The sequence below is a fragment of the Miniopterus schreibersii genome, assembly GCF_964146895.1.
Source record: "Miniopterus schreibersii genome assembly, chromosome: 2".
Taxonomy (NCBI): Eukaryota; Metazoa; Chordata; class Mammalia; order Chiroptera; family Miniopteridae; genus Miniopterus; species Miniopterus schreibersii.
The window spans coordinates 54,460,963-54,485,187 of NC_138102.1; the positions used below are offsets into that span (position 1 = coordinate 54,460,963).

The window sequence follows — 24,225 nt, forward strand, 5'->3', positions numbered from 1 at the left end:
GAGAGAGAGAAACACCGATGTGAGAGAGACACATTGATTGGTTGCCTCCCATATGCGCCCAAACTGGGGCTGGGAATTGAACCCGTAATCCCTCCATGCGCCAGCCGATGCTCTAACCAGTGAGTAAAACTGGCCAGGGCTGGCCTAGTTTTTCTAACAGAAATTCAATACTCATTACATTTAAGACCACCATAATTTAAAAAAATTTTTTCTTCACAATATACAAACCAAATTCATCTATAGCAGCATTGTTTACAACATCTTTTATTATTCAAATAAAAGATTTGTAGATGGTTTACCTGACATCTTTCTCAAGCTGTGCAATACACTCCTTTAGTGAATCAATCTTAGAATCTCTCTGACGCACCGATTCAATGAGATACCGGTAAGGTTGTTGAGCTTGGTTTAACAGAGAATTGGCCCTGTCAAGCTAAAAATAAAAAAAAATATTTCATTAAAATCTAGAAAATTTTTACAAGAAAATAAAAGTATTCAAAATGCCTTAGCACAGTTACAGTAAACCAACTCTCTCTCTGAAAAGCTTTTCCTGTGTAAATTGGAAAGTTTAAAAAATTATTAATCAATAATTTTAAATAAAATATTGTTTCCAATTCTGGGGAAGGGTTACCTACATTTCCTTACCATCTGTTGGTCTGAGAAGCTATGTGACATAAAATTTCTTTTCTTTTAATGAATATCCATTAGCTAAAAATGAAAATCTTTTATTTGAGCTTTATTTTTATTCAAAATAATATAATCACAAAGTTTCATAATTTTTTTCAAGCCTTCATATTTCCTTCCATCTCTATTTGTAAAATAGAAATTTATGTACCTAAATCACTAGGTATAATGAAAAAGTAAAAAAAAAAAAGTAGTTAAAATATAAATAATAAAATTTACCATTTTAACCATTTCATTAAGCACATTCACAGTGTTGTGTAACCATTGCTAGTATCTACTCCCAGAACATTTTCATCAGCCCCAAAGAAACTCTGTACTCATTAAGTCAAAACATTTCCCTCACCCACCACAGCTCCTGGAAACCTCTATTCTAACTTGGTGTCTTTGTGAACTTGCCTACTCTAGGTACCTCCTCTAAGTGAAATCACATAATATTTGATACTTTACGTCTCCTTATTTCACTTAATGTAATGTTTTCAAGGTTCATCCATGTTGACCATGTATCAGAACTGTATTCCTTTTTATGGCTAAATATATTCCACTACATGTTTATAGCACATTTTGTTTATTCATTTATCTATTGATGGATATATTTCAGTTGTTTCCACTTTTTGGCTATCGTGACGAATGCTGCTATGAATGTGTTTAAGTATGCAATACGGTGTATAAGTGACTGAGTCCCCATCTTTAATTCCTTTGGTTATCTATCTAGGAGTGAAGTGGAATTGCTAGGTCACATGGTAATTCTATATTTAACTTTTTGAGGAACTGCCAATTGTTTTCCACAGCGGACACTTCATTTGACATTCCTACCAGCAATGTACATGGTTCCAATTTCTTGACTTCCTTGCTGAAACTGCTATTTCATGTGCTTATTGGCCATTTGTCTATTTGAGTCTTTTGCCCATTTTTTTAGTAGGGTGTTTTTTTTTTTGAGTTGTAGGTTTTCTTTATACATTCTGGATATTAAACCCTTATTAGATATATTATTTCCAAATAGTTCTGTTTCTGTGGTGTGTCTTTTCATGATGTTTTTGATCACAAAATTTTTTACATTAATGAAATTTAACTTACCTATTTTTTCTTTCGGTGCTTGTATTTTTTTGGTGTCATTTAAAAGAGACCACTGCCAAATCCAAGGTCGTGAAGATTTTCTCCTATGTTTTCTTTTGAGTTTTATACCCTGAGTTCTGAAATTTAGGTCTTTGGTCCATTTTGACTTAATTTTTATATACAGTGTGAAGTATGGTTCCAATTTCACTCCTTTACATATAAGATGTGCAGTTTTACCAGCATCATTTGTTGACAAGACTGTCTTTTCTCCATTGTATGGTCTTGGCAACCTTGTGAGAAACCATTGACTGTATGTGAGGGTTTATTTCTGGGCTCTCTACGCTATTCCATTAGTCTATGTCTATCCTATGACAGGACAACATTGTTCTGATCACTGTAGCTTTGTAGTAAGTTCTGTAATTAGAAAGTTTGAGCCTTCCAACTTTGTTTTCCCTTTTCAAGACTGTTTTGCCCATTCAGGGTCCCTTGAAATTCCATATGAATTTTAGAATGGATTTTTCTATTTCTGTAAAAAATGCCATTGGGATTTTGATAGGAAATGCTCTGAATGTGTAAATCATTTTGGGTAGTATTATCATCTTAACAATGCTGTCTCCCATGAACATGGAATGTCAGTCCATTTATCAGGTCTTCTTTACTTTAGTAATGTTTTGTAGTTTTCTGTGTACAAGTCTTTCTACTGCTTGATTACATCCTAAGTATTTTCATTCTTTTTGAGGCTATTGCAAATGGAATTGTTTTCTTAATTTTCTTTTTGAATTGTTCACTTTTAATATACTATGTACAATTTTATACTATGCCATTTCACTTTACCTTATATCATACTAATTTTTCTAGGTTGTTGGAGTACCTTAATTTATATATACAAATATATACATACATATGTATATATATAATGTATATTTTTATTGATTTTAGAGAGAAAGGAAGGGGGAAAGGAGGAGAGAGAGGCAAACATCGATGTGAGAAACTGATTGGTTGCTTTCTGTAAGTGCCCTGACATGGGACCAAACCCACAACCCAGGCATGTGCCCTGACTGGGAATGGAACCGGCAACCTTTTGGTGCACAATACGATGCTTAAGCAACTGAGCCACTTGGGTTGGGCCTTAATTTACATTTTGAATGGTTGGAAAGCTGTCTAGTATGCTAATGTGCTATAATTTAATTACATCACTCATAGTAATAAACAGAATGGTTCCGATTTTTGACTAGTATAAAAAATGTAACAACAAGCTTTTCTGTATTGTAGATATTTTTTCTTAAATTAATATTTTCTTTGTTCAATTTTCTTTCAGAACATAAAATGGGTTACGGGATATGACTATTTAATGATCTTGACATATAGACCAAAGTTCTTTTTCTAAAGGATTTCATCAAATGATATACCCAAATCAACCTTAGATTTTTTTTGTTTATTTGCATTTGCTCTATTTCCCTAAGCAAATGTAAAATATATGTCAGTATACTGGCTAAACACAGCACTCCCAGTATTAGCAGGACCCTACTTTGGTACACAATGAGCTCTCAAAAACCATATTCTAATGTTGGATATGCAAAAACTGAACAATCCCAACAAAACTGGGTTCCATTATAAGTATTAGGTGATGGGTGAGGGAGTATTTTATTATACAGAAAAAAATATTATAAAATTCCAAACTACTATGACCATAAAATGTTCTTTGACAATAAAACTCTAGCTTTTTATATGTTTAAACATTTTCCTCCCCTTTCCATCATAACTCTTAACAAGTTCAATAGAGGCAAAAGACTTGCTGCTTTTCTGGAACAAGAAATGATTTATATTTTTTTCTCAAATGAAGTACAAGATCAACATTTAAAAAATTAAGATCTAAACATATTTATTTTAGCACTGCAATCTTTTTGTTTTCTGCTCACCTAAAAAAAAAAAAGTGACTAACAGCTTAGGACCTGAAAGTGTAGAGAACAGCAGGATGAGTTTAGTGGAAGGTAAAGTAGAAGGCAGAGAAAGTTGAAGGGTGGAGGCAGAAATAATCATTTTTAAAATGATCAGTCATGAGGGCCAGGTGGGTAAGCAGAAAAGTGAAGCCAAGAGGTGACTAACTTCTAGAGAATATGTGCTTGCAGTTTGGGAACTGCTTTGTAAAAGTTATTTAAATTATTCATCTGAATTGTATTAGAAAATTTTCTTTTGGCCATATTAAGTATAGGCCAGGAAGAACTACCTCAAAGAAAAGGAAATGAATAGTGAAAGAATATACTCCTTGTTTTTGGACACAATTAATTATAGTGAAAGCAGAGCCATAAAGAAAAAAATACCATGAATATTTTCTATAGTTTGGGTTTTAGTGTCTTTTTACTTGCTTTGGTAATCATTCTTTAAAATCTATTACAATGTCACTGGAATCTTATTACTCAACTAAGTCACTTTATGAACATTCAAATATGCAGCTGGACAAAAATAAAACTAAGTTCCACTTACCTGTATAACCAGTTTCACTAGTCAATTAAATCAAACAATTGCCTTGACTTTGTTTTCACAGAACTGACCCTAACTGAATAAACTGAATTGACAAGTTGCTTTGTGTTTCAAAGTGCAGAATAGTCTGGGGGTGGGGGTGGGGTGGAGGAGGAGGAGCCAGGTAGGGAAGGACTAGGGCATTTACACATTATAGTTAGCTGTGGTCTAGAATGAGCTATATTTAAAACTTATCATGTCTAATTTCAATAGCATAAAAATGAAACAGCAGACAGTCTTAATTACGTTAGTTCAATTTTTTTCATTACAGCAATTACATATATTAGGTCTTAATATTATAAACAAAATTAAGAACCAAAAGCTGTATTTTCAAAAGGTATCTTTAATATTCAATCTATAAACCTACAAATGCCTCTCTCTCTGGATAACAGAAACTACTGTAGTGCTGTCAGTTTTAAGGAAATGTTTCTTTATAAACTTGTTTGTAGGCTTCTAAATCTCCCAAATTTATTTTAATTCCTCAGGAAATTAAAATATGTTTATGCTTCTCAATAAAAAGTGATAATTTCTATTTTTGAAATAAATATAATTTAACAATTTAATTCCTCCAAATATGGTTTAAAAAATCTTTCTGTAACTGTAATAATTAGTATTCAAAAAGTTTTGGCAATCACTCACTTTGCTTATTGTTAGTAATCTTTTCCTTATAGGAAAGCTTTAGTAATTAGTGACTCAGGAATCATATGCGTAATAAATGACTCAGTACTAAACCCATGACACATTTTATAGAATTGTTTTTCCTCCTTTGTTTCAATAAACTGTACCTATGATTCAGAGAAAAGCGATACCTGATTATAACATAATTATGCATTTTGATTCTAATACTAATTTAACTTACTCTTATGTATTTTCTCTTAAACCATAAAAAACACAATGGCGACTATATTTTGTTGTGCTTGTCCTAAATGTGAAATTTTTTTCTTCTGGAGTTCATTTTGAAACAAACTCCTAGAAATGGATCTCTTTCATGCCAAGGACAAAATGCATTCTGTTGAATGGAATTTAACACTGAGTTGCCTTCTGTGTATAGAATATATATATACAAGTGACATTTTCTAGTACTGGTGGTAGTTTGCACTGCAAAATCCACATGTCCTTGCCTAATCTTTTTGACTGTGCCATGAAATGTAAAATACCTATTTGAGATTCAATATGGGGTAACACTTTGGTACTACATCTCTGTTCTCAATCTAAAGCAGTAGTTGGCAAACCTAGCTAACCATAAGAGGCACTGTGGAAAATGTTAGAAAACACGTAGCAGTAACTCCTGGGTGACGTGGGAAGGCCGTTCAGCCTGCTCACGAAGCAGGTGAGGGCCTCTGCAGCCCAGCGGAGCCCTCCTCGCCCTGGGGCCACCTGACACAGGCCGCGCCGGCGTTTGTACCGAGACCTCCAATACACACGCTTTAAATTGAATTTTTAATTGAGTTTATTGGGGTGAAAGGGATTCGGGGAAAATAAATTTAGATGACATAATTATAATAAGGACAAGATACAGAAGATGGATTTATGATTTTGGGGTGTGGAAGTATTCTGCAATGAAGAAACTGGGAAATACAATAGGTATAGAAAAATAAAAACAATGGGCAACAGGAATGAGGATCTGGTTGATGTTTTAACAACATGAATTTGTAATGCTTCCAAGAGGCAAAAATACCAGATTTCCGCAAGAATTTTTTAGCATGTTACCTCAAAACTCAAGATTTTTCTCTCCCTCCTTCCATTAAATATTTATAGAGTAACTACCAGGTGGTAAGATACTATGCTAAAGGTAGGGATTGTCAAAAAAGCCTGGTGGATGAATTTGGCAACAAAGTAATCTAGAGTGCTAAGTGAAGGCAGTACTCAGATGGATGAGGTTCAGACTGGTTAGGAAAAAAAGTGGAGCCAGGAGCGGCTTGACAGAGTAGAAAAAGACAAAGAGTTTATGAGTCTGGGACTTGTAATAAGCCCTAATAAAGTACAAATTTAGTGGGAATGAAAGAACCGGGAGAGCTGGAAGGACTGAAAGAACTGGAAGGACAGGAGATTAAGAGTCAAGAATGTAATTTTCGAGTTCCAGTGTTCTAAATTTATTTCTCCCTCAAAGCTATCCTTGAGAAATTCATTTTAATGTGATTCAATTGTATAACAATGCTGATGGGATGGGGGGGTGGGATTTGCAGTGTGATTTGCAATAGCTCTTAAATGAAAAATTCATAGACACTGATGCATTATTCAGGCAACATCAATTAGATAAAAAGTTTAAACAATGATTTTATTTGTTTGATGTGTAAACAGGATATAATTTATAAATGTCATTGTTTTAGCCACTTTAGTGGTGGTTAGCATTTGACCCACACACACACACACAAATATATTTAAAACAAAATAGAAAAACACAATACTTATTATTCTGCAATTTTCCTTTTTTTGAAAAATTCTCAATATAGTATAAATGCCTTTTAAAGTTAGCACATACAGATCTACTTTTTTGTACCCATGCATCTTGAAGTCTCTCTTAAATCTAGCAATTTAACATTTGTAACATATTACCTGGATTCCACTAAGTGACTTCTACATAAAAAATTCCAGGCAACTAAACCTTGTCATTTGGTCAGTTTAGATTGTGCATGTTCCATTTTCTAGATAAGTTTTTTGAAGTAAGTTAGCTGTAACAGATAAATCTGCAAGGGCTTACACTAGGAGACAAGGCCTTTGTGAACAAGGCTGTACATGTTAAGAGGGCAAGTCCATGCCTATTTTGCTATCAGTGGTTGAATATAGTGGGAGCTTGATAAATGTTTACTAAATGACTGGAAAGAGAAAGAGCACGAATCAAGGTTTAAGGAGGCTAAGGAAGACCAATTCTTGTTGGCAGTAATCTTGCATGCTTTATGATTTAGCCTAGATTTTCTATTGTTTAATAAAACCCACATCAATACTCTTTTAACTAACCTGGTGGCTTCTTGGGAATTAGGTGGGCATATATATACTCACACAAAAGAAAGCCAATTAATTTTTTTCTCTTTTATATTGGACCAACTAAAGAAGCAATGATCTGAAGATACTGGACATCAAGCAATGAAGGACAGTGAGACACAGTTCATATGGCAGAGTCCTAAAGAAAAGAGCTGCACAGAGAGAATTCCAAAATTTACAGACAGCCCCCATTGAGTATTCATCTAGGAACTGAACAGTGCATATGTGTAAAGAAACTACCAGAGACTGAAAAAAACCCACTGAAAATATTAAAAGAAAAAATCCCTGATGATCATGGGCCAGGAATAGTACCTGCTCCCACCAGACAAAGTATAAAACATACTAATTCATAGGACATGGGGTAGAGTACTTAAATGGCTTTGGTCTCAGTAGTAGTGGAAAAATTAACCTTAAGGTAAACACTTTTTTGCTTATAAAAGCTTAAAAGCAAGACTTGAAATGACCAAACTTTTCCCAAGAAACCTAGTCATGTTTGAAAACAAAGCTCACACAGACCTGTAAAAATCCAAAAATTATTTAGCTCTAAGATAAAATTCACAATGTCTAGGATCCAGTAAAAAAAATTAGTAGGCATGCAAAGAAGCAGGACAATATGATACATAATGAAATAAGTCAATTTAATTGAAAGCAATTAAATGACAAAATAGTTAGCAGAAAAGGATATCAAAGCAGTTATTGAAACTATATTTCATGTGCTCAAGAAAATAAAATTTGAAAAGGTTAAGCAGAGACCTGGAAGATACAAAAAAGACCCAAAATGAACTTCTATAAATGAAAACTACAATATCTGAGATGAAAAACATACTGGATTGAATTAACAGATTATATATTGGAGAAGAAAAGGTTAGTGGACTTGAAGACTTAGTAAAAGAAATTATGGGAGAAAAAAAAAGTGGGAAAGATTAAAAACAACCAAAAAATATTTGAAGAAATAATGGCTGAAAATTTTCCAAATTTGATGATATCACATATACAAGAAGTCTGGCAGAACCCAAGCACAGGATACATGAAGAAAACCACATCAAGCCACATTATAATCAAATTGCTTAAAGCAAATGAAAAAAAAAATCTTAAAAGCAGCTAGAGAAATAAGACATACTATTTTGAGAGGAACAAAGATAAAGATGACAGCATATTTCTTGGCAGAAACAATGCAAACTAAAAGCACAAAAAAAAACAGAGAGGAAAAAAGATTCAACCTTTAATTTTTTGTTGTTGTTAATCCTCGCCCGAGGATATTTTCCCCACTGATTTTTTAAGAAAGAGTGGAAGGGAGGGAGGGAGGAGTAGATGGGAAGAGAGAGAGAAACATGTATGTGACAGAGACACATCGAACGGTTGTACCCTTGACCAGGAATCGAACCAGGGACCCTCCACTGAGCCATACCGGCCAGGGCTCAACCTTGAATTCTTTACCCAGGGAAAATATATTTCAAAAACAAAGGTGAACTCAGCAATTCCACTCCTAGGTGTACATTCTAAAGTATTACAATAGGCAGGCAAACATATCCTCTTCATAGCAGCACTATTCACAATAGCCAAAAGGTGGAAATAACCTAACTGTCCATCAATGAATGAATGAGGTAAATGTAATGTATCTGGAAATCTGCTAAGTGATTAGATTTTAGGTGTCTCACCACACCTACACAAAAGGTTAAATACGATGTGAGGAGACAGATACATTGATTAGCTTGACTGAAATAATCATTTCCTTATGTTATAAATATATATCAAATCATCATATTGTCACCTTAAATACATACATTTTTATTAAAAAATAAATAAAAATAACAAAAGTAGAAAGTACAGGTGCAAAAGAAACAAAAACCCAAAGCACAAGAAACATAAGACAGATAATTTGGACTTCATCAAAATTAACTTTTGAGATCAAAGGACACTAACAAGAAGGCAAAAGATAAGCCACAGAATGGGAGAAAATTTCTGCATATCATATATCTGAGAAGAGTCTAGCATTCAGAATATATAGAGAACTCTTACAACAACAAAAAGACAGGCACTCCAATTAAAAAATGGACAAAGGATGTGAATAGGTATTTCTCCAAAGAAGATAAACAGCCAATAAGCACACAAAACAATGCTCAACATAATCAGTGATAAAGTTAATACAAATCAAAATCACAATGCAATACTACTTCAGGCCCACTAGGATGGCTAGAATAAAAAACAAAACAAAACCATTGGTAAGAACATGAGAAACTGAAACCCTTGACATTGCTGGTGGGAACAGAAAATGGTGAAGTTGCTGTGGAAAACAGTCTTGTGATTTCTCAAAAAGTTAAACAGAATTACCATGTGACCTAGCAATTCCACTTCTTAGGTATACACCCATAAGAACTGAAAACAGGTGTTCAGACAAAAAGCTTGTACGTGAATGCTCACAGCAGCATATTCACAATAGCCAAACAATGGAAATATGTAACCTCAACATCCATTTTGTTGACGAGTAAACAAAATGTGATATATCTGTACAATGGAATACTATTCAGTCATAAAAAGAAATTAAGTACTGATAGATGGTAAAACATGAATGAACCTTGAAAAGATGTTAAGTAAAAGAAGCTAGAACAAAAGGTCACATTTTGCATAATTCCATTTATATGGAAAAATCTAGAGAGACAGCATATTAGTGGTTGCCAGAAGCTGGAAGGAGGAGAGCATGAAAAGTGATTGCTTAATGGGAACAGGGTTTTACCTTCTAGGTGATGAAAATGTTCTGTAACTTGACAGTGGTTGTACATTATAAACATACCAAAAGCCACTGAATTATACAATATAAAATGGTTAAAATGGTGAAGCCTTGAATGCATACAGTTTTTATTTGGCCTTAGTAATATAACTGAGAAATACATTTTAATCTTGATTTTTGTTAAGAATAGTCAGAAATGTAGAAACAAAAAACAAAGAACAAAAAAATCCCCCAAAAACCACGGTGAAATAACTTTGTGTAACATACAGAAATGAAAAGAATTCATCACCAGCAGACCTGCTCCATAAGTGTTGTTAAAAGAAGTACATCTATCAGAAGCAATATGATATCAGGTGGAAATTTGTATCTACACAAAGGAATAAAGAACATCAGGCATGGTAACTATTTGCTTAAGTATAATAGCTTTTCCTCATACTATATTATCTTTTTAAAAGATTATCAACTGTTTAATGTAAAAATAATAGCAATGTAGTGTGAGTTTTATACATGTGTAAGTAAAATATATATTAACAGGAGCATGAAGACTGGGAGGGGTAAATGGAAGGACACTACTTTAAGGATTTTAAAATATTACATGAAACTAGATGGTGATAAGTTAAAGGCATACACACACACACACACACACATATATATCTGTAATAACAAAGGGTTATAGCCAATAAGCCAACGAGATAAAATGGAATGATAAAAAGTATTCAATTAATCCAAAGAAGGCAGGGGGGATAAAAGGAAAACAGGATAGGATAAATAAAAAAAACAAATAGCAAGATAATAGATTTAAAAATAATCATATCAATAAACACATTAAAATGTAAATGTTCTGAAAACCGAAATTAAAAGTTCTCTTTTTTCAGACTAGATAAAAAAGCAAGCTCTAAGAGTGTATGCTGCCTGTAAGACAATTCAGCACAAACAGGTTAAAGCTGAAGAGAGGATGGAAGAACACGCCATGGTAACACCAGTCGAAAGGTGTGAAACTTTTATGCTAAACAAACAAACAAACAAACAAACAAAATAACACTACTAAGAGAAACTAACATCTAAATAAATGGAAAGATATACTAGGTTTATGGGTCAGAATATTCAATATTATTAAGATGTCGATTCTCCTCATTTAATTCACAGATTCAATGTAATCCCAATAAAAATCAGCCAGTTCTCTCTCCCCTCCCCTTCCCTCCCCCCTCCCTCTCTCTCTCCCTCCCTCTCTCTCTTCCTCTCTTCTTTTTCTCTTTTGGTAGAAATGATTATAGAATTCATATGGGAATGCAAAAGACACAGAATAGCCAAAAAGCTTCTGACTTGAACAGAGATGGAGAACCAATACTATCTAATTTCAAGACATCATAAAGCTACAGTAATCAAGATGGTGTGATACTGACATAAAGACAAAGAGAAAACTGGTACAGAACAGAGTCCAGAAACAAACTCTCACAAACATGTCTAATTAATGTTCAGCAAATGATACTAGAACAATTTGGTTTCAATATGCAAAAAAATGAATCCCAATCTGTATCTTGTACAGCATGCAAAAATGAACTATGAAAGATCTAGAGAAAATAATAGACAAAAACCTGTGAACCAGGTTAAAAAAGATATTTTAGATACAACACTCAAAACACAATCCATAAAAGAACAAACTGATAAACTGGACTTGATAAAAACTCCTGCTCTTCAAAAAACATTGTTAAGAGATGAAAAGGTAGGCCACAGAGTGAGAGAAAATATTTGCAAATCATGTATATGATAAGAGACTTGTATCTAAAAGTATAAATAATGCTCAAAACTCAGTAATAAGAAAACAATCCGATAAAATGCACACAAAAAACTTGAACAAAGACTTCTCCCCTAATAAGAAAAACAGAGGGCAAAGGAAAACATGAAAAAATGTTCAACGTCATAAGTCATTAGGGAAATGAGAATTAAAACCATGAGATACCCCTACACATCATTAGAAGGGCTAAAATGGAAAAGACTACCAGATAAAGTCTTTGCAAGGATGTAGAAGAACTAGAACTTTCATACGCTGATGGTGGAAATGTAAAATGCTACATTTGGTAAGTTGTTTGGAAGTTTTTAAAAACATTAACTAGACACCTACTATATAATCCAGCTATTCTACTCCCAGGCTATTTATCCAAGAGAAACAAAAGCATATGTTCATACAAAGACTTGTACATATTATGATCATATTAGCTTTATTTATAATAAGTAAAAACAGAAAACAACCCGAATGTCTACAGGTGAATGGATAAAAAATTGTGGTATATCTACACAATGGAATGTTACTCAGCAATGAAAAGGAACTATGGATGGAAGACACAAAAGGAGTGTGTGTGTATAAAAAGCACAGTGATTCCACTTATACATAAGTCTAGGAAATATAAACACATCTGCAGTGGATACTTGGAGATCAGGATGTGAGGTGAGGAGGGTTGGGAGGGAGAAAGTCCAAAGGAGAACAAGGAAACTTTGGGGGAGATGCATATGTTCATTATCTTCATTTTGGTGATGGTTACATGGGTATACACATGTGTTAAAAGTTAGCATATTGTATACTTTAAATATGTGCAGTTTAGTGTATGTCCATTATTCCTCAATAAAACTGCTATAAAAGAAATACTTGTTTTCATTTTGAGTACTTTTTATTTTTATTATTATTTTCTAATATATCTTTTTTGATTTCAGAGAGGGGGAGGGAGAGGGAGAGAGAGAAATATCAATGATGAGAGAGTCATTGATGGGCTGCAGCCTGCAACCCGGGCATGTGCCTGACCCGGAATCAAACCTCGATCTCCTGGATCCTAGGTCAGTGCTCAACTGCTGAGCCATGCCCCGCTGGGCTTCAGTACTTTTTAACATTTTCATTTTGGCTATTCATTTATGTATATTCTGAATAGCATATAACTTAATAGTAATTCTAACAATAGTTGAGTTTCATCTGTGTTTTATTCTGAAAAACTCCAAGGTGGTTTAAATATTTAACCTGCTCTAAAAAATACAGATCCTGAGAGAATTTCTTTGATTTTTTCACCACATATCATGAATAGTCTATTGTTATAGAAGCAATCTAATACAGGCATACCTTAGAGATATTGCAAGTTTGGTTCTAGACCACCACAACAAAGTAATTATTACAATAGAGCAAGGTATACAATTTTTTTTTGGTTTCTTAGTGCATAAAAGTTATGTTTACACTATACTTAAGTGTGTGTGATAGCAATATGTCTAAAAAATACAATACACAAACCTTAATTAAAAATACTTTATTGCTAAAAATGCTAACCATTATCTGAGCCTTCAATGAATTGTAATCCTTTTGCTGGTGGAGGGCTTTGCCCAATTCTAGTTTTCTTGCTAATTTCCGCATTTGCAGTTACTTCCTCCACTGAAGTCTTGAAATCCCTCAAAGTCATCCATGAGGGTTGGAATCAACTTCTTCCAAACTGCTATTAATGTTGATATTTTGACCTCTTCCCATGAATCACTTTTTTTTTTTTTAATATATCTTTATTGATTTCAGAGAGAGAAAGGGAGAAGGTGAGAGAGATAGAAACATCAATGATGAGAGAGTCATCATTGATTGACTGCTTCCTGCACGCCCCTGACTGGGGATGGGGCCCGCAACCAGGTATGTGCCCTGACCGGGAATCGAATCGCCATCTCCTAGATCCTAGGTCGATGCTCAACTGCTGAGCCATGCCCAGCTGGACATGAATATTCTTTTTTTTTTTTTTTAAATATATCTTTATTGATTTCAGAGAGAGGAAAGGAGAGGGAGAGAAGGAGATAGAAACATCAATGATGAGAGAGTCATTGATTGGCTGCAGCCCAAAACCAGGGCATGTGCCCTGACCCGGAATCAAGCCCCGATCGCCTGGATCCTAGGTCAATGCTCAATCGCTGAGCCACACCCGGCCGGGATGGACATGAATATTCTTAATGGCATCTAGAATGGTGAATCCTTACTAGAAGGTTTTCAGTTTACTTTGCCCAGATCCACCAGAGGAATCACTAGCTATGGCAGTTATGGCCTTATGAAATGTATTTCTTAAATAAGAAGACTTCAAAGTCAAACTTACTCTGTGTCCTATGAGCTGCAAAATGAATGCTGTGCTCGCAGGCATGAAAACAACATTAATCTAGTTGTACATCTCCATCAGAGCACTGGGTGACTAGGTGCACTGTCAATAGCAGTAATATTTTGAAAGGAATCTTTTTTCTGAGCAGTAAGTCTCAACAGTGGGCTTAAAATATTCAGTAAGCCATGTTGTAAACAGATGTGCTGTTATCCAGGCTTTGTTGTTCCATTTATAAACACAGAGAGGGGAGATCCAACATAATTCTTAAGGGCCCTAGGATTTCTGTAATGAGCACTGGCTTCAACTTAAAGTCACCAGCTGCATTAGCCCCTAACAGGAGAGTCAGCCTGTCCTTTGAAGCCAGGCATTGACTTTTTTCTAGCTATTAAAGTCCTAGATGGCACCTTTTGCCAATATAAGGCTGCTTTATCTACACTGAAAATCTTTTGTTTAGTGTAACAAATTTTATTATCTTAGCTAGATCTTCTGGATAATTTACTGTAGCTTCTACATCAGCACTTAGTATTTCACTTTTATGACTTAGAGATGGCTTATTTTCTTAAACCTAATGAACCAACCTTTGCTAGCTTCAAACTTTTCTTCTGCAGTTTCACCTCTCTGAGCCTTCAGAGAACTGAAAAATATTAGGGCCTTGCTCTGGATTTGGCTCTGCTTTAAGGCAGGGGTGGGGAAACTTTTTCTGCCAAGGGCCATTTGGGTATTTATAACATCATTTGAAGGCCATACAAATTTATCAACTTAAAAATTAGCTATAAAAAAAGCTCCTAGATTTATCGAGTTTTGAGTCCCACCTGTGGTTGCCTTGGCAGGGCCAGACCAAATGATTTCATGGGCTGAATATGGCCCATGGGCCGGATGTTCCACACTCCTGCTTTAAGGGAATGTTGTGGCTGCGGTGATCTATCTAGATCACTAAAACTTTATCCATATCAGCAATAAGGCCGTTTCACTTTATCATTTGTGTGTTCACTGAGTGGCACTTTTAATTTCCTTCAAGAACTTTTCCTTTGAATTCACAACCTGGCAAACTTTTTGACACAAGAGGCCTAGCTTCCAATCTAGGTTTCTTGGCCTATGACACTCCTTCTTGACTAAGCTTAATCACTCCTAGCTTTTGATTTAGAGTGAGAGACATGAGACTCTTCATTTCACTTGAACATTTAGAGACCATTGTAGGGTTATTAATTGGACTAATTTCAATACTGTAGTGTCTCAGTGAACTGGGAGGAGCGTGGATATGAGAGAACGGCCAGTAGGTGGAGCAGTGAGCACACACACATTTATCAATTAAGTTAGTTCTTATATGGGCATGGTTCATGGAGGTCCAAAACAGTTACAATAGTAACATCAAAGATCACTGATCACAGATCACCATAACAAATATAACAATAATCAAAAAGTTTGAAATATTATCAAAATTAAATTGTCACAGAGATGCAAAGTGAGCAAATGTTGAAAAAATGGCGCTGACAAACTTGCTCAATGCAGGGTTGCTACAAACCTTCAATTTGTAAAACAGTGCAAGAAAAGGAGCTATGTTTGTAACATCTTTTTTGTGGGGTGGAAAAGAGTAAGATTCATGGGTTGTTACAAATTTATTTTAAATCTTAAGGGAAGTTATACACTCTACATAAACCTTTTAATACAGGTTTACTGATTCTCCATATGTCTTATGAAAAAATTTTCAAACATATACAAAAGTATAAAACCGAATAATGAACTATATGTACCCATCACCCAGCTTCAAACATTATCCACAGTTTGAGTTTTTAAAAAAAATCTATTGAGCCCTCTCTCCCTCTTGCTTATGGAATATTTTGAAACACATTGCACATACCATACCATTTCATATCGCAAATATTTCAATATTTAAGTCTTTTTCTCAATATTATATAAGTTTTTAAAAAATTGCTTCATGTAAAGTTAATTATACTTCATTAAAATGTAATTACTTAATTTAATTTCTTATATTTCCCCCGTACAATTTGTATAGGAGTGTGTATCCATTTAGAAATTCCTATTTAAATGAACTGAAGTGCTCCCAGGTGTTTTTTTAAAAAAAAATTTAAATTAAAATTTTTTTAATGTTGTTGCAATGTGTTTTTTATTTTATTTTATTTATTTTTTTAAAAAAAGTATTCTTTTTTTTTTTTTAAATCTTTATTGATTTCAGAGAGAGGTAGGGAGAGGGAGAGAGAAAGACAGAAATATCAATGATGAGAGATTCACTGATCGGCTGCAGCCCACAACCCAGGCATGTGCCCTGACTGGGAATTGAACCCCGATCTCCTGGATCCTAGGTCGACACTCAACAGCTGAGCCACGCCCAGCCAGGTGCAAGGTATTTTTTTAAAAAAAAGTAATATGATGACATACATACGCACAAGTTTATATGAATTTTTTTTTAATATGTCTTTATTGATTTCAGAGAGAGGGAGGGAGTGGGAGGGAGAGAGAGACAGCAACATCAATGATGAGAGAGTCATTGATCTACTGCCTCCTGCACACTCCTGCTGTGGATCAAGCCCGCAACCTGGGCATGTGCCCTGACCAGGAATTGAGCCTTGATCTCCTGGATCATAGGTTGATGCTCAACTGCTGAGCCACGCTGGCCAGGCAGTTTACATGAATTTTAATATTTTATTTTTTTAAGAAATGTTTTTGATAAGTTATTCTGAAAATAAAACAAAAACAATGGATCTATAATATATTAGTGTGCAGAGGTTCATTCGTTATTTTAGTCATTCATTTACATAGCCTTCCATGGTTTGATCCTGCAGTGTGCTGCAGCTGGCTTGTAGTTTTTAAGAGCTGACTGGTAAATTTTTAGGAATTTTGTGAGCTGGTTTTAAATACCACTATTATTAAAACTTTATTTAGATTTAAAATAAAACAAATTTTATTTAAAAAAGGGATACTAAAAGAAAATCAAATTTTAATTGTTTTACTATAGTTTACTATTATCTATGCTCTTGAGCTTACAACACATCTACTGTATTTGTGTGGTGGAAGCATTATGTAATGGTGTGCTACTGAGCATCTTTACTCTGTCTGCATTCAGTAACATTGTATTGGCAGCTTGAAGTTAGTCACGGTGGGAATATTTATCCCATGGATACATGCAAATGAGAACACTGCTTCCACGCTGAGCATTAAGTATGTGTCAGCACTGCAGTATCATAGAAGATTTGAACTTCTGAAATTTGAGCATAAAGATGTTACAATATTAATAGCATTTTAATAGAGGGCACTATAAAGACAAATATGGACAGCAGGTCCTTAAAAAAACATATGAAGAATACATGTATTAATATTTTTTAATATATAACTTTAAAAGTGGCATCTAGTGAAGTGGCATCTATGGTTGTTTTTTTTAAATCGTCACCTGAGGACATTTTCTCTATTCATTTTTAGAGACAGTGGAAGGGAGAGAGGAAGGGGGGGGGAGAGAGAGAAATATCTACGTGAGAGAGACACATCAACTGGTTGCCTCCCAGGCGCACCTGGTCAGGGAACCTGCAACCCAGGTATGTGCCCTTGACTGGGAATCAAACCAGGGACCCTTTGGTCCAAGGGGCTGACACTCTAACCACTGAGACAAACCAGCCAGGGCGATGGTTTTAATTGTTTTATTATTTGAATTTCAGAAGTACAGAAATATGTAATTAGATGTTGACTTAAGTAATAAGGATTGAAAATACTATGTAAAACACATACATGACCCTTGAACAACATGGGTTTGATGCGTGAGTTCACTTACAGGTGAATGCTTTTCAATGAATATAGAGTCAAACGTCCATCTCTGGGTTTCGCATCCCAGATTGGGAATCTGCGGTTTCAAGGGGCAACTGTACGCACTGTTCTATGTCATTTCATACAGGGGGCTTGAGCATCTGTGGATTTGGGTAACTGTGTGTGTGTCCTGGACCAATCCCCAGCAGTTACCGAGGGATGACTATTTACAGAAAAGTTCTGGGGGAGTCAAAAGTTACACAGGGATTTTCAACTGCGGTGGCGAGAGGGTGCATGTCTGCATCCTTAACCCCTTGGTTTTCAAGGTTCAACTGTATATTCCTTAAATGATACAATATAAGGCTAAGGAAAATAAAAAAATATAAATCTGATTTTTAAGATATATAATTTGGGAACTACCATATAGTGAAGAATGTGAGAGCTTAAGGTTATACCAAGTTAAGTGTGTATAGTAGATAAGGGATTTTTAATCAATTAAAGAAACCAAAAAGCAAATCTATTTCAAAAATGGGGCTTTAGTTAAAAAACCTAAAATGCCATTGAAATTTGTCAAACTTGTTTTGCCAGTTGATATTCCCAGAAACCAGAGCTCTGTCTAGTCTGCATTTATATTTAGTCTGAGCATTTAATCTCCCTTTTGATCTTAGTTTTGCCATATACTGTAAATTGTTTTATAAGGCTTTAACATCAAGTTAGTTTCATAAATTGTAAAATCATTTTGTACCATCAAACCACTTATTTTAAAACTGCTCAGAAAATACACAAAGGAGTAACAAAGATTAAACGCTGTGATTCTTTATATATATGTTTTTTTAAAGTTATTTACCTCTTGTGAAAGCTGTGCTATTTGGTCCTTTCGATGTTCCAGGTCTTTTAAAACCAATGAGTTTTGTTTTTCTAACTGAAGTACTCTTCTTGCCAAATGGACACTAGGCAAATGAAATAAAAAAATTAATGCTTAGAAAAGGGGAATGCTATCTAAAATACTGAAAATGTGCCTTGTGTGCTTGAAAACTGGCTTACCATTTCCTAATAATACTTAAATATTAACAGAAAAAAATATTTTCAGATGTGAACAGTAAAGACCAATATTCCAACAACTCAGAATTTGGGAAGTAAGATTAAAATCTCCGTAATAACATAACTGAGATATATTGATTACAACAGTAATGGTTTATACACTTGCTACATTATGATACTTGCTTAAAAAGACCACAAGATAGCAATTTACAGCTTTTCTCCATTTTTATAAAAATTTCCCATTTGTGAACAAATCAGGAAATTAGTTAAAACAATAAGCTTGCACTTTGAAAAAAATGAGTGTTTACCGCAGATAACATGATGCATTTATAATACAAAACACAACTAAATAGATTTTCTATTTAAAGTAGAGATGGAAAAGATGTATAAAAGATGAAAAATGTCTATTGTATTGAGTATAACCATTAAAATTAGGTTACCTTTAGAATTTAAAATCACATTAAATGTGAAATGTTCCAATTCCACTTTTAAGACACAATTTAACAAAAAGTTCAGCTATAAAATCATTTTTCCTAACTACTAAGGAGAAAAAATGGCATAATTCTTTTAAGAACTACAAATTTTGTTGAGAAGATGTGTTGCTCCAAAGACCTTTCTGTAATTCCAAACACTTAAAAACTTCGTATTTATAACATTTTCATTTTCTATGAGTTGACCTATTAATACCTTACTTTCAAAACCTCTTGGAATCCAAGAAGACAGGATGTTTTACCATGTCAAGAAATAAAATATTTTCTTTCTAAATAAAACTATATGACATAAATGATTCCATTGTATTTTTTAGTATTTTCTAACATCAGATAAAGGAATGCAGACAAAACTCTGAAAATAAGGCTAAATATAATCTTACAAATCTATTTCTAAGAACTTGTTCTCATTTTTCCAAATAAAAAAGATGAATTCTGGTAAAAGTTTATATAGTAAATTAGGTAGCTTATTTGGATAAGCTCATATCTAAGTTTCTATCCTTTGAACTGGCATAAGATTTTGCCTTAATAACCAGTTGAAGTAAGAGATGAAAAAGACATAGTTCCTGTTTTTTAACAATCATTTTATACAAAACACAGCTTTACTGATATAAAACTTTATTGATATGTAATTTATATACCATGAAGTCAACCACTTAAAGTGTACAAATCAGTGGTATTCAGTATATTTAGAGTTGTTCAACTATCACTATAACCTAACTTTAGAACATTTTTATTAGCCCCCCCAAAATTTGTACTCATTAGTATCACTCGCCTGCCCAGACCTAGGGAACCACTAACTTCTTTCTTCCTTTACAGATTTTTAAGGTGTTTATAGTTTTTGGATCCCCATTTTCCATCTCCAACCTAAAATATACCAAATTGTTTCAAATTTGATCTAAAATAAAATCTCTTTTTAAAAATTTATTTTTACTGTTGAAAGTATTACAGATGTCCTCTTTTTTCCCCATTGATCCCTTCTAAAATCCTTCCCTATATCCCCCTCACCCCAGGCCTTTACCACACTATCATCTGTGTCCATGAATCATGCATATATGCATATAAATTCTTTGGTTAATCTCTTCCCATCCCCCCAACTCCTCCCCCTGCAAAAAAATAAAATAAGATCTCTACAAACAAAATAAGTCTTAATGCTAATTTTATATTATATTATATGATTGCAAACATCTGTATTTTAGATTATTAGCTTTTTTTTTTTTAAAGGCTAATTTTAAAAACTTGACATTATTTTCATTCATATTTTCAATCTCTTTCATCCTTCACATGTGTTAGGAATAAGTCTTTTCACTGTTTTGTCTCCCACAAAACAGCACTACGGTCTTTTTGTACATAGTAGTTTCTCAATGAATATATGTTGTAATACTCAGTATTTGTGTAATACTCAGTATAGAAAAATGAACACAATCAAATGCTATTGCAAATAATCACTTACAGATTAAATGAAATGGAAGAAAAAGGGATGCAAGAAAATAATGAGATGCAAAGGTCATCTATTACCAATATTCTTCAGACAATAACATAAAGACATGAAGTTTAAAAATATTAAGTAGCTCATAGGGTTTGGGTGCTTTTTGTTTTGTTTGGAACCTGCATAATGCTCTTATGCAAATATGGTGTGATACCAATTATCAAGGCAAAATATCACATTACATAAAACACTAAATTCAAGAAAGTCTGGGTATGCTGGTGCTTAAGTCCTACCATCAGGGCTACCTCCTTCTACTAAGAATTTCCCTGATTTTGGTTGAGGGATTCTGAATGAAAAAAATAACTGTAAATAGCAGGAAGATATATTATGACTTTTAAAAATGGCTCATAAATGTGTCCCCCAGTGTTGATTACTAGCTTATAGTACTATTTTATTGAGAAAAGCTTTCTAGGAACTGGTGCTGATGGGAATGACTGTAACTACTGTTTATGAATGTTGGTGCCATTTATGATGCATAATGGTTATAATATATATGAAAAACACTGTGCTACAATTGGTCTCCAATTGACCCATTGATTGTATTTTAAAAATTCACTTCTGAGTCAGTTATAAGGCTAGCAGAACACATCTCATGTATATATCAGAAATGATATTAAGGTCTCAGGTTGCTCTAAATGACCCATTTAGCCCACGATGCTTTAGGGGGGAAAAAAAGGGAAAAAACCCCACCAGGAATAAAAAAACAAGAACAAGAATAAAGAGTAATACTGTGAAATTTTCTCTTTAAAAAATTATATATTTAAGCATATAGAACACACAGAAAAATAAGAACTATAATTTTTCATGATTATAATACTTGCAATTACACAAAAGTGATAAAAAGAAAATTAGCAATTTTTAATTTTGATCATGAATATCAATGACTGCAGAAAAGCAGGTTGAATTCAAAGAAAAATTCATTAATTAAAAAAGATATTTACAAACACATTCTTTTAACAAACATTTATTAAAAGCCTTTAATCTATACAGGTACTGGGAATACACAATTTCTACCTGGAGGATCTAACATTCTACTGAGGTAGGTGGGCAAATAAAAAAAATATTGTAGTGTGCTAAATTCTATGAAGGGCACACAGGAATAAAAACTAATACTCATTAATCTAGTGAAGAGGCAGAGAACTAGCATCCTGGGTAGAGGGAAAGCTAAGTAAAGAATGATCTGCTGGATACAAGTGTAAGCAGCACGGTATTGATGGATAAAACACACGGTGGGTAGTGAGGGCTGAAGCTAGAGGGATACGGGCAGGGCTCCATGATGAAAGGCCTTGTATGACAAGCTGAGTTTAAATTTTCTTTTCTTTTTAAAAAAAATATGTTTTTATTGATTTCAGAGAGAGGAAGGAAGAGAGACAGAAATATCAATGATGAGAAGGTCATTGATAGAGCCCGCAACCCGGGCATGTGCCCTGACCAGGAATTGAACCCTGCGATCTCCTAGGTCATAGGTCGATGTTCAACCGCTAGGCCACGACCGGCCGGCATCTCTCGTCACTCCTTGACTCCAAATAAAAGTCACTCTCTTGGATCTGTCAATGATCTATACATCCAATCATTACATACAATTTCATAATTAGCCCAGCCAATGTGAGCATGGAAGACCTCTATTTATACCTTAGATGTCAAAGCACAATGAAGGACCGATGCTCTGTTCCGAGTCCTTCAATGTTTCTCTTAGTATTATCAAAACTGCAAATAAACAGGTGTATATATTTATATACTTGCTAATTAGTTACATGGTTTGAAATAACACTTGGCTCTTTAAGTCTTTTTCAGTTTTAGCAGGTTAGAGTTCTGTCTCCATAAGCATGGCATGGATAAATGGTTTTTAAAAAGGGCACATTTGCCAGAATGATTCCATCTTCAGAATGCTTCAGGTTGGTCCTTGTACTGCCTGCTGTTGGTAGTGACTGAAAACTAAATAGTGGTCTCATGCTGATTATCTATGTTATATGAGACTTTCTCTAGTTTCTTCTATAGGTCTGAACTTTCAAGTTGATCATGAATAGACTGCATTAACTTTTTAAAGGACTAGCCCTAAAACCAACTCAGATGAAATAAGCACAGCTTTCCCTAAGGACAAAAATGAGAACTCATACATATGAGAACAAAGGAGAGAAAAACAAATTTTTGCTACATACAAAAGTTTGCTAGGGGAAATAAAAGTTTCCCTGGCCTTATTTTTTCCTTTGTTATGAAGCTCAATCAACTGTGAAAATTTCAACTTAAAGCTCTTTATAAAACTAGACAGAAACCCAAATAAAAGGTCTACAGTATGCAGTGATCTTGCAATTTGAAAGGTTTAAAAACCTCCAGGGAAGTCTCCACATTCAGGTCTGAGAAAACAAACACAGGAGCACACACTAAGACCACGTTAGTGCTTGGGTGTTACCCAGGTTAAAGAGCATAACCAAAACATGTAACCAGAAAATCTTGTTTGCTATTTTCAAAGTAATCATGACCGAAACAAAAACATTACTTCAGATTTTCAAGTTTAGTCAAGTCAAGAAGTGCCCATTTTATTTTAATCTACTTTAATTGTATAAGCCCTTTTAACTCTCCACAAAGTTGTTCAGAAACAGTTTAACACAATATCTAGTTATTGTTCCTATCTCTATAGAAACTTCAAAATTCGAGTAGCCTTATTTACTAATTATAATTTGTTTAAGACATTTTTTGGGGGGAGTTATTTTGCAAATATTGAAAAGTTAATTTTGATACTTCTTTATACGAGATTGGCGTTACAGTATATGTCTTAAGAAACTGATTGGCATCAAAGAAAATGAATCTCAAAACTAGTTTCATGTCCAGGATGTGTCTCTACTAATTATTTCAAGAGGTCTCATTAAAATTTTAAAACAAAAGTGTTATAAATAAAAACTCAAAGTGTACCTAGGTAAAGTTTTTGGAACACTGGCTTTTGCTCTAAAATCAACTATGCAATTTACTTTAAGAAACATTAACTAGCATAACCAATTAACTGTGAATTTTGCATCTATTTTTTCATTTTAATTTCACAATTTTGCTTGGGTAGCAATAGGAAACTAATGAAAAATTTCAGTGGCTATCCAGCTTCTTAAGAGCAATATGGCACACAAAAACAGAAGGCCTAAAAATTAAACTTTTGGATAACTAATAACATTTATCTTTTTAAAGACGATTCAGTGACATAAAAAAATGTTCAGGGTAGAATTATAAGATAAAAACAAAATTCTAAATTATATACAATAATATCCTAATATATAAGAAAAAATATATCTGTATACATTTTTGAACAGTATATTTAGATGGGAGAATTACCAGAAATTTTCTTAATTTTCTAAAATAAACATATTATTTTATAATAAGTAATCCCCTTTAATTAAGTGT

At 33.8% G+C, this 24,225-nt stretch overlaps 1 protein-coding gene across 1 annotated transcript in view; it reads right to left on the reverse strand.

Moving 5' to 3' along the window:
• PIBF1 (progesterone immunomodulatory binding factor 1) overlaps window positions 1-24,225 on the reverse strand; it is a 163,086-nt gene that overhangs the window by 38,399 nt on the left and 100,462 nt on the right. The window contains exons 14-15 of the mRNA XM_081130745.1: window positions 18,668-18,770; window positions 300-430 (exon numbers count right to left, since the gene is read on the reverse strand). Coding sequence (XP_080986871.1) covers window positions 300-430; window positions 18,668-18,770 — 234 coding nt within the window. The remainder of the gene's footprint in view (window positions 1-299; window positions 431-18,667; window positions 18,771-24,225) is intronic.